Consider the following 12,291-nt stretch of genomic DNA (forward strand, 5'->3'; position numbering starts at 1 on the left):
AAAAGTGGTTACATAAATCTCTGAAGTATTTTTCAAAGATACTGTAGATACATTAAACTGAATTTTGTAGAATCATGTAATTTTCTGTGACATTTAAGTGTGATTGTGTAAGTGTTCCAGATAATTCTTATGGACCCAAGTTGTGGAGTCACAAAAAAAAAAAATCATATTCATCGTCTTCTACATAATTAATCAAACTTAAATGTGATTTCAGTTGAACTGCTAGTGTAGTAGCCACTCCGGGACAGGGCCAGTGCATGTTTCTGAATTTAGCATACATACCAAAGACTATGAGGCGAGTGTGCGTGTCCGTGGACCCCAGAGGATTCTGGGCCGTGCAGCGATACATGGAGCCGTTGAGCTCGGCTGGCACTCTCTCCAGAATCAGCTCCTTCCCATCTCGCTCGGCGCTGCCATCAAGCAGGCGGCCCCCCACTCGCGTCCAGGTGAAGAGCGGCTCGGGGAACACCTCATTCTATCAACACCCAGCAACCCACATGGGATGGAGAGAGACAAAGGAGGAGAAAGGAAAGTAGAAGGAAGGGTTGTGCAGAGAAAGTCTGTGAGTGTCAGCCAAGAGATTAAGAGCATGAATAATAAGGATACATGAATAATACAAGCACCAATTTTCCCCTAATGCAATGGCAAGTTAACATGCATTAATAATCAACACTTCACTTTACAACAGTCTTTTTTCTCCTCACATTTTTGAGCCCTCCAGAGAACAACCCCCCATTTCAAATGATAACTCTTCAAAAAGCAGTATTTCATTCCTATCAGTGGGTTGATATTTTCATCGATAATAAGAGGACACAGGAAGTGGGTGAATCTCTTGTACTATTCTTACAATATATTTTATGGGCGACTGTGGCTAAGTGGAGAGCAGGGTCGTCCTTCAATCAGAGGATCGGTGGTTCGATCCCCTATCGATGTGTGAAACACACAGAGACACACACACAAACACACACACTTCTACAATACAAAAAGTGCACCATAATCCTACACTGACCAAGTGTGGAACACTATTTATGGTCATTAGATAAATAAGAAAAACAAAAAATGTATATGCAAGTGCTTCAGAATGATCATAGTGCAATATTTTTTAACAAAATTGCCAAGAGTAAATGCTCTGAAAATCTTTGATGGCGATGTGAAGGCCATATTACAAATGAGTATTATTGTGCTAAATAGAAATATTAATTTTGGGACTGAAACATTTTGAATGTCAAGTAATAGTCTGATGTTAAATGTGTTTTGAGTGATTCATTTAAATGAAAAGAAATGACCAGACTACTGCCCATTGCATTTCTAACTTTATCCTGATCCTTTTTTCTTTTTTCTTTTAGATTTTAAAATACTTTTTACTTCCCTGTCTTCTGGGTAGCCCTTTATTTGAATACAGTGTGGATCTTTTAAACTAGTAAATTACTTACAAACAAATTATTTAAAAAATTGGTTCCTTGTAGCCAGTTTAATATACCCAGTTAAGTCTGAAAGCCTGCCTTGGGCTGAAAGTCGTTCACACTATGCAGAGTGTGAAAAAAACTGTGTGACCTATGGAGAATGTGAAGAATACATTGCAAGTTTAGTCTTTTGAAATACCGACTCTGGTCTACAGGGGCAGTGCTGAATACGAACTCACACACCTGCAAGTCCCCTCTCGGACAAAATTTAAATAAATTCACCAGAGGAGTTTGGACATTAAAAGGACTCAAAGCGTCGCCAATAGTGGACCTCCAAAATGCTCCCTGTTGGCTCGCTGGGCCACTGTTGGTGAATGTGTAACGACACAAGGTCCACTGTTGGATAGGTATATAGGAATCCCCCCCCCCACACACACACACGTGCATGCACACAAACACAGTATACAGATACACACAATATTTCTTCTCTTCCATTCATCTAATACACTCTTGAAGTAAAAAAAAAAAGGCACTCAGGGCAGAGAGTGGTTTCCAGCACTCCTTACATCAAAGGAAATAGCACCTCACTGGGACATCAGAAGTACTTGACATATGGCAAGACAAAGGGACCTCATTATTCCTAATTAAATTCCTAATTTAAGAGATTTGATGACCTCAGCGATGTTTTGAGAAATCAACAATATGACCCCATATTTTGTGACAAACATAGTGAATGAAGTAGGTGTCGAATCCTTCAAGTGCTATAACTAACTGTATAGTGAATCAAAGCAAACCCAACAAATCCAGCGTATGCAACTTTATCTAAACTCTGTGCATATCAGTTAAGAGTGCATGAAGAAAAAGCTGAGTATGAATATCACTGCAGTTTACCCTTCCTTTGTCGTTTTTACACCACAAGCACAACCGCTGCCTATCAGATGTCAACATCCCTCCCTATTGACTCAAAGTGCCCATTTTGGAATCCTACCCTGAAACAAGCAGTGTCCGTCAATTTTTTCACATCATTTGCACCCAAGTTCAAATGATATCATCTCACATGCTCAAACAAACCAAACACTGTAGAGTTCAGATAAACTGCTCTTATCATACTTGTTGTAAAAGTGCCCTTGATGGCTTGTAATGACCTACTGAAGTAGTTGTGAATTGTCTAACCTTTCAAAAGAAAAGCTAATAAAACAGTTCTCGAAGGCCTGTGCTTGAATCATAACCGAGGTTATTAAATTAGTTAGTAGATTGAGTCAGGCTCTAAGGAAAAGGTCACATTAAGAAAAAAACAAGCAAACACTAAAAGGGTTTAAGTAAAACCTTCCTGTCTGTGCACTGTGCTGCTGAAACCCTCAATGTCCTATTTAATCTCGCACATCAAGCAATATGAGGAAGGCAGTTAAAGTAAAAACCAGGCTGTAGGATGATCATCCATAATATATTTCTAAAACAATAAACCAGAGGGGAAACTGGCATCTTATTTTATCAGAAAGGCAGGAGGCAAAATTATCAGTCTTGACACACAATCGTATCTACTTGTGAAACCCTAAAGCTGATAGTTCCAGTGAAGGATAAGGGACATTTGCTTTCTGATCAGTCTGCATGCACTGATGCCTATGCTGCCGAAGGGCCCGACTGGCTGTATGCCATAGTCAAGCCTGTTTATAATAACCAATCATAACACTGTTCAAAGAAAAAAACTTAAAAAGAATCCAGAGGTCATTGGGCAGGCACAAACACATGTACAAATCTGTGCATTCAATAGCTTGGCGCACTAAACCAAAAACAATACAGAACATTCATTTCACATGGAAATGTCTCTGAAGAGTGAAATAAAATCAAACAACAAATCTGACTTATGATTCCTGGAGATTCCTGAAGCAGTGATCAAGAAGTAACAAAGGCGATTTGTGCTTTGGACCATTAGCAGGTCCTATATCAGGATTAGCCCCATCCCTAGCCTGCCTTCAATGTGTCATTCCCATCAAAGAGATCAGGACCATCCACAGGCCTTTCACACTGGGGACATGGTCTTTTTTGGCAGGGGATGACAGTGACACAAAACAATCTCTTTGCTGGAACCTTGAGCTCTTTCTTTGGGATTATGAAGCAAGAAGTCTGAAAGCAGCACAAATGACACTGACTGGCATAGCATGGCTGCCTGCTGGCTGAGACTGATAGACATGGACATCAGATAGACTTCAGTCATTCATGAACAAAAAGATTTTCGTTATCTAAGGCTTTATTGAACACAAATGCAAAACAGCCTTAAACAAATGTAATATTTAGTATTCTGTACACTCAAACCAAAATGTTAAAATGTGAGTCCACATTTTGACAAGAGAGGAGGGAAATATGTCAATGCCCAAGAGATCTGTTGCTCCAGCAGAAAGTTAAACAGGCTTGAATGCACATATACACAAGTTTCAACATTCATTTTATTGAAGCCCCATGCACTTACCCCAGGCGATCCTACCTGGAATCCTTGCACAGTGATGCGCACCGTGTCCCCTACCTTTGCTCTAGTAGGGGACATGAAGAGTTTAGGACCCTTAGGAGCAGCTGAAAAGAGAAAAAGAGACGAAGAAGAAGGTCAATGTACTGAGCATGGAGAGCAAATCCTGCCGGACACCTGTTTTGTCACAGAGGGAGGGAGACAAATACAATTTCCTGTCAATTAAGGTCACGGGGCGGGAGGCGAGGGACCTGCAGGTCTTTCATCCAAAGGACTGTGCTGGATTTATTCCCCTTGGAGAGAAAAAGAACTAAATTGGGTAGATACTCATTACTCGAGGAGAATGGGAGTGCACCGGGTGGAGTGTGGAGGCAGTGAGATAAGGGACACTCAGGGAGCTAATTCCCTTGTCTTGGTGTGAACAGTAGCCCCCAGATGGCTTTCATTTGGACCATCTAAAACAATGGGGCGCAAGCAGCAGAGGGAACAGGCGTATTCTAATATTCTGAGGTTGTGAGGGGCCGGTGATTGTCCGGTGTATGTAGTGTCGAGATAAAATGAGTGATTTGCATGGCGTTATAAAAAGGTACGTTATTTCATTACAGCTAAACTGCACAGATAACTGCCCATATCAGCAGGTTCTGCACGATTTGGGATGATTAACAATCCCGCTAAAAGCTAACGGCTCCACACGCAGTGCAGTTCCATATGTTAGACAAAAGAAATGAGCAGCACATGCAATGAGACTCAAGCTAAGGCCATCCTATCAAAAACCCCTGTACAAGTCCACCCCAGGACTTCTTTAATTAATTTGATTTGAACTCTCGATATAAATCACACTTGGTGCTTGTTTTCTTTGATCAGGGAAACTAAAGGATAAATAAATAAACAGACAAACGACCTCAGTATTTGGCTATTAATCTGGCAACAAAGTGTGGCTAATGAAGCACAGCCTTTAGGCAGATATTGATTACAAGCCTGCTTCATACTAATGGATTAGGAGTTGCACTGTCATATCTGAAATAGGATTGAGCATGTGGCATTGTCCATGCAGTGTTTATCACGATCCCTTTATCAAACAAATGAAAAGCACATGTAAATTGCATAAAATGGAAATGGAAAGAGCAGATTTGGAAAGATTTGAGCACTTCTAGACAACTTGTTAATTAACCTGCATAAACTGGTCAATTTGTCCAGAAAGTCAGTGCATAGCAGTCCAAGCTGGTGCAAAGTCTGAGAAGAAATCAATAGAATCAGTAGCTTTTTTTTTTGAAGATTAAAAGGAAAAACATTCACGCATTTATGTATACTGGCAACCCAACCGCCGACATCATGTGAGTCGTTTGACATGGCTAAGTGTTCCATCTCATGCTGAAGATGGATGGCATTTCACAGGCTAGTGTTGGCATGGCAGTGTGAAGTACTATCTTTTACACTGCCCACACACTGACGGAAGGGTATTTTTAAATGCTGGCGTCATGGCGTCACATAGAGCTTGCAAGGCATATGGCCGGAGAAGATGATGGTTGATTTCTGGGATTTGCTCCAATGGTGACAGTTGGCATCCTACGTCACCACCTTTTGATTAGGGCAGCATGCAGCGTGATGAACATAACACAGCCGCTCTCTGAGGGCCAGGGCTTCGCAGGAGAAATGAGCCGGGGCCCCACGAGACCGCAAAGCCAACTTATTCAGTTCGCAAGAAGGAACTGTTATCACTTCAGGACGGTTCAGAGAATAAACACACCATCCAGAAAAAACAACTGCGCACGATGCATCAGGTGTACTTTAATACCAAGCCAAGACATCAAAAGGTCTGCCCAGCTGCACAACAGACCTAAACAGTAGAAGAAGAGAAGCTGGAGAGGCATGCAGCGAATTTAAAAGGCCTGACTGACTGTTGGATCGCTCTATGGGGGCAAATCCGGCACTGTGTAATGTCTTTCACAGATAGACAAGGTGACCCAAAGCAAGGAGATAAGACAAACTGATGAATGCGGAACGGAGCTTCAGGTGAACATAGACACAAACAACATACTAGGAACAGCTAATAACAATGCACATGCGGGCAAACAGACAAAGATACACACACACACAGACATTTATATACAAATAACCATAGACACACACACACACACACACACACACACACACACACACACACACACACACACACGTGTGTCATCTTCCTGAAACTGAGCATCTGCTCTTTGATTATCACGGTCTGGCAAAGCAGTGACTGGGAGATGTGAGGAAGCCTGGATCCCTTCCCGCTGCTGTACAGTGCATGAAATGAGAGAAATGAATTCCACTACTTGTCTAATGATATTGAATAATAAACACCTTAGCTCATCTAAATCCAAAGCTGAGGATTACTTTCAAATATTAAGATGCACTGTGTTCCTGAACACAATCCAGTCTCATGATTTCATAGAGGTGTAGCACTTTTTTTTCTAACCCCCAAGGCCCCACGCGAGGTTCAGGTCCATTTGTATGATGAGCACGGAGCCATTCGTGAATATTCATGAAGTCAAATACAACATTGGTTGATTTGCAGACTGTCACTCCGTCTCATGTGGCAATATTAAATCTCTGGAAGATGTATTACTTATGGGCACTGCACATACCTCCTTTTAATTTCCTGACCAAACACACCTGAGAGAACCAAGAGAGTGTGCGTATACTGTATACAGTAAGATAGACACTGATTGCAATTATCCTGTTATGGCTTGATTTAAAAAAAAAGAAAAAAAAAAAAGAATAGGGCATGTAAGGGATGGGAATCTTTCGCGAGGTGTTTTACACAGTTACATTCAATTAGAGTTAAACAATGCTCAAAAACTCTAAAAACAACAAGATATGAGCCAAATAAAAATTCCATTGTGCATAACCTCTGACCTAAATTACAACCACATTACCTTTTTATATACTATTCCATTCCAAGATGGATCAAGCCCAAAGCAGGTCTGCGAATGCTCTGAATTTCAAGCGTGCTCTAATTAGAATCAACAAACGTACATTTTTTTGTTCTCTTTTCTGTACGTGTTACTTTCATCTCTGTAAAAGAACAAAGGTAATGATAAATGAATGCCTTCAAACACAGCAGAGACAACGGCTTGTCAAAATATTAGCGTCTTTGACATTTTAGCAAGAGTTTCACGGGACCCATTCCCCTCAGGGTGTGTCATCTGTTTTATCGTCAACATGTGAAAGAGGCAAAGAGCTGTTAGAATCTTTCCTGCAAGACTTTGTCTGGAGCAGACAGCTCATGTCATTACACCTTCAACTGATGCAGCTGTCTCTATCTTGCATGTGTGGTACTATATTTCAATCTACTTGGGACACGACGGCGACAGTTATTACTTTTTAAATGACAATTTCCTGGTATGAGATATTCCCAAGTGATACCGATTTTTTCGACAATGGATCCTCTCCTGAGCTTAGATATAAATAAGTGGTTTAAAGGATAAGGCAGGCAATATTTTATATTAGACTTAAGATCCATACATTTTATGAAAAGACCAAAACCAACAATATATTATATTATATCATGCTAGCATGTAGTGTGTAAAACTAGTAAAACACAACAGGTCACACTGTCGCAATGGGTAAAATGGTCTCACTAGTACTAAAAATGTGTATTAATATCATGCAGCTGAAAATACTCCCAAATACAAATATCTATCTTCTTCTGAAAAATACCCAATCTTTCTTCAAAATAACTATATATGTGTGAAGCATTTTTTAATATTTATGTCTCAGCAGGAACCAAAGGGTTTGAGGCTAAGTGTCATTGACAGAGGAGGGTTTTGATCTTTTCATGGGGTTTGTTGACGATAAGAAACAGAAATATAGCATAATGCCAGCCTAGTCCTTTGAGCTGTTCTGCACTACATTTCCATCTTAAAAAGTAAACTCCTCTCGTCAGTCTGAACTGAAAACTAATTCAAAAGGTACAACAGAAAGGAGTGTCCCTTCCTCACTAATTGAGACCCTGTAGATTCAGCCTATTTACCCAGATATGTGTATAGATTCTGGCAGAAAAACCTCTTGGCACAATGAAAAGGGAAGAACTGAAAATTACCCCAAATCTTTATTTTTCTCAAGCAGCAGTATGCGAGTGCACTATGAACAGAAAGCTGGACTAATGGATAGTTCAACCTGCTGCAACATGATTATCTGCCATTCTCCAAATTCAGATTCAGTCCTCAGTGACAATGTTTGCATGCGGGACTAATAAAAATACACTATTATTCGGAATATGACAATATTCCAAATTTGATTTCGGTCAGGTTTTGCAATTTAGACATTTGGGATATGCTGATATTATTCAGGTTTTTATTAGCATTCTTTGGACATGTCTACAGCGTATTCGGAATACGTTAAATAAGGGTTTTTGCCACAGTTTGCAACACACGTCTCTTGCCTGTTTAAGGGCAGTCGTTGGACACAAACCAACTAGCAAACACTTTGCAGAGATGTATGCAAAAAGGAAACATTTCTGGTCGGAAGGAGAAGTACTTTTAAACATTGTGAAAGTCTTGGATATCAACAGGTGTTTTGTTATGAGCAGATATCGCTGGCCCTGAGAGAAGGTGGTGGAAGGAATGAAAGAGGGACTCTGTGTTTGCGCGGTCGAGCAGTCCGCCACCGCTTACGTTAATCGGAGAATGCACAGCTGCATGTAAACAAGAATATTAGTGAAACATTTGATTTCATTAACCATGTAAACAGCTCAGCAGGATTGTCCTCTTTAGAATATGGGCAAAAATTGAATGTTTCATGAGAATGTGTTTTTTTTTTCCTTTTCCAAAACATCAAGCTGCTTCTTGGGACAAACAAGTTGAGTGTGTTTTACTGTGTAGTATTGACTTAAATCAATCAAATGCACTGATTGTGTTTTGGACCGTTTCTGTCAAGTCTTCCTTTATAACAATGGACCCCAGTTAAGGCAAGAAAAGATGTGGCGAGCCTTGTTTACGGTAGATTTTAAACCCCCGCTTGTCATTTCTAAAACCTATTAAAGACTTTCCACTTCGAGATGATAATGGCAGTTACTACACGTCAGCTCAGAGTGACCAGCATAGCAAGAGGGATACTTTTAATTAGCTGAAAGGTGGTGATGTGAGATAAAATACTGACAGCGACGCACAGTGCGGCGAGCAAATATGTGCTCGCCGCACTCTTCTCTTTTCTGCCTTCAACCAGCGCTAGCATCTAATGGAAGATAATGTCTCTGTTTATCATCATGTCAGGATTGTGTGGCTTGTCTCCAGGAGGAACATGCCAACGTATTGCCTTTGAAGTGTTAATTGGATGCGCTGGAAGCCATCTTTGTTTTTAGATTTCAAAAAAATGAGTGTGTATGTGTTACTCTTGGATCACACACTATCAAAACATAATGCTCAATTTTACCTTAAAGTATGACTCCTGTTTTCAGAATTCAGTGCCTGCATGGCTGCGTCTTTTGCTTTGATAGTTTGCAGATGAACCAAAAAATAATCCCTCTGCTGTAGTGTTTCTCTCCCTGAAATAAAGTGATGAAACTCAGAGGCTAAAAAAAATATAATGCACTGAAGAGCTTACAGGAGGTGCTCATTGAAGGACAGTATCTCTGAGATTTCTTTCCAAATTATAGAACATTGGTCAGTGTGTCGAAATTCTCATTGACTTCTCTAATTCAGGCTGACTTTTTCCAATAATGGCACTGAGTTCACTCAATCTAGCAACAGACAGCTCGATGAATTGCCCTGTCAGTCACTTGGAGTTTTGCATTTGCAGCTAAACTCTCAATCTGCTCAGCTGTAACACAATTAAGCAGCGCGGAATGAAAATCAGTGTTGTTCTGAGAACATTTGCAAGGGACACGTAAAGGGTCCAAGTGCAGCAAGGGGATCCAAGGAGACAGTGGGAGATTAAAAAGGAGAAGTAATGAGAAAAGGGTGTGTGTGTGTGTGTGTGTGTTTTGGGTGGAGTAATAGAGGACAGATGCGAAAAGGTGGTAGGGGAATTAGAATAGCATGCAAAGACAAGTTAGCTACTCTGCATCCTACCCACCTAGGGTGATCTCTGTCTGCATGGGCATGGACAGGGCTGGATGCTTGACTTCGCAGCTGAACAGGGCATCATTATCCAGCTGAGGGTTGAGGGTCCAGGTGAGTCGGGCCTGCACCACAACGGAGCCGTCACTCTGGGGGATGTTAGTGTGGCTGAAGTAGTAGAGAGGGTCTGTGCTGTGCACCCAGCGGGGGAACTCCCGGCTCACCACCGTCTCTGGGATGACCTCTGTCGCAGGGCTGGGCTCGTAGGACTGCTGGCCTTGGGTGTGGACACGCTGGGGGCTCTCTGTGTACAGACGGGGCACCCGCCCTTCGGGGTCCAGAAGGGAGAGGGAACGCTGCATTTTGGTGTCATCGAGGTCCCTGCTGATGAGCGGCCTGGCTCCTCTCACGCCCGCTGAGCCGCCACCCTGCTCACTGGAGGATTGAGTGTAGGAGATCACCTCTATCAGCTCGCCATCACGCTTGAAGTACACCTAAGGCAGAGCAAGGAGTATTGAATTAGAGTGAGAAGTAGACGGAGAGGAGAAACAAAGAGGAACACTATATGGAGAGACCATTAATCTCCAGCAGAAAAAAAGGGCGAGCAAAGAGTTTTCTATTTGCACATCCAGCAGACAAAGAGAAACATTAGCATTCATTTGATGTCTGGTTTCTGGCCACCTGGTCAACATAAGTCCAATATTCACGCTTCTTTTAACTCTGTTTTAGTCGCTATCGACTCCTGGGTAAAAAAATCTGGATTTTTTTTTAGAAGATAAATGCTCAGCTAGTTGCTAACTTTGTCTGTCTGTCTTTTGGTGCTCAAAGATAATGTAGAGTGGGTTTGCTGGGACTTTTCCAGGTAAAAAACAAAACTAGAATTACTGCCTCGCAGTTGTATGCCTCCGTCAACCAATTGTGTTGCAGATTACATCCATGTTTGTCCAAAATAGCATCATTTTATCCTATTAGACATTTGTGTAAAATTATCAGCATATGAGTTCTTGAGTAATAGCCAAAAACGTGTCTTGTGAGGTCACGGTGACCTTTGACCACCAAGATCTAATAAGTTCAACCTTGAGTGAAAATTAGTTCAAGGCCTTCCCAATATGTCATGACAATGGGACGGACGTGAGGTCTCAGTGATCCTTGAGTCCAGCTGGATGTTTGTGGCAAATTTGAAGAAATTCGCTAAATATGTTTCTGAGATATTGCGGTCAAGAAAATGGGTCAAACATGAGGTCACATTGGCCTTGACCTTTAACCACCAAAATCCAATCAGTTCCTGTTTAAGTACAGGTGGACATTCATGTCCAGTTTGAAGAAATTCAAAATTTCAGTCAGACGGAGGGACGGACAACCCCAAAACATAACGCCTCCAACCATGGCTGTAGTTGACGTGGATGCATAACAATCATAAAACATGCTCCGTGATCTGCACAGTGGGATGAGTTTTGTCTCTATAGGAGGGACATCTTTCACACTACACATTTTGTCCCATTCAGATATAAAAGTACTGATTAGTGCAGCCTTAAAGATTTGACTTTAGAATTGGCTCATCTGCTGTGTTAGGCCTGTAGCATGCATGTGTTTGTGCTGTGTTTTCTCACCGTGTCATTTACATCTCTGGGCGCCTAATCTCCTGACAGGGAATTCATACTCCCATTTCAGCACATAGCCTCCAGATATTTGCATTGAAACAAGGTTGTATAGTAGTGACTGCCTGACGTGTTGCTGTTTTGCAAACAGATTTTTGTCGTCGTTCTTTTGAGGACCTTTGGTCTTTTAAATTCAATTTGCCAAAGATCAAAGAGTTATTATGGTGCACACTGCATATCACTGCATTGTTTGAGGTTTTTGTGAAGAGATGGTTGAAGCATGCTTTAATATGGTGCCACCTCTACGGCCGATGCCTCGAGTGGGCAAACAGCAATAATGATTATAAACAAGTGAGGATAAGACCAAGCTCCTGAGGAATAACTTCATATTATATCCTCACATTCAAAAAAAGAAAGGATAGAATCTGTAATCCTTGGACTGCAATACAAGCTTTATTATACATGGCCCTTTCTATGAAATATGCCTTTAGAGTGGCAAAAAACATTTTTTTTCCTTGTCAAGTTCAATTCCGATCAACAATATGTTGTACCTCAGGACACGTACACAGTATTTTCAATTGCACTGTGATTAATCCAGAATTTATTTACAAATGTAGGGTTTCATGTTAGATGAATACGGCCTGGTTGACAATGCGTAAGTCTTTCAGGTTTCACTCAATGTAACCTTTATTTTAGCAACTGTTTTTGAAAATACTGATGAATGGGGACTGTCTGTGTGCCCCCGCTTGTTGCCGAGGTTATGTTCGCAAAGACAGATGCCACATCAT

General features: G+C 41.3%; 1 protein-coding gene across 2 annotated transcripts in view; it reads right to left on the bottom strand.

Moving 5' to 3' along the window:
* Positions 1-12,291, bottom strand: part of igsf21a (immunoglobin superfamily, member 21a) — a 169,439-nt gene that overhangs the window by 7,321 nt on the left and 149,827 nt on the right. Inside the window, exons 6-8 of one of the 2 annotated variants that reach the window (XM_076096994.1) lie at positions 9,922-10,399; positions 3,886-3,971; positions 283-475 (exon numbers count right to left, since the gene is read on the bottom strand). In XM_076096994.1, coding sequence (XP_075953109.1) covers positions 283-475; positions 3,886-3,971; positions 9,922-10,399 — 757 coding nt within the window. Of the gene's footprint in view, positions 1-282; positions 476-3,870; positions 3,972-9,921; positions 10,400-12,291 lie in introns of both variants that reach the window. The other variant, XM_076096993.1, reaches the window with a different exon arrangement.

Source organism: Anarhichas minor, unplaced genomic scaffold, assembly GCF_050575085.1.
Source record: "Anarhichas minor isolate MPS153535 unplaced genomic scaffold, ASM5057508v1 ptg000023l, whole genome shotgun sequence".
Taxonomy (NCBI): Eukaryota; Metazoa; Chordata; class Actinopteri; order Perciformes; family Anarhichadidae; genus Anarhichas; species Anarhichas minor.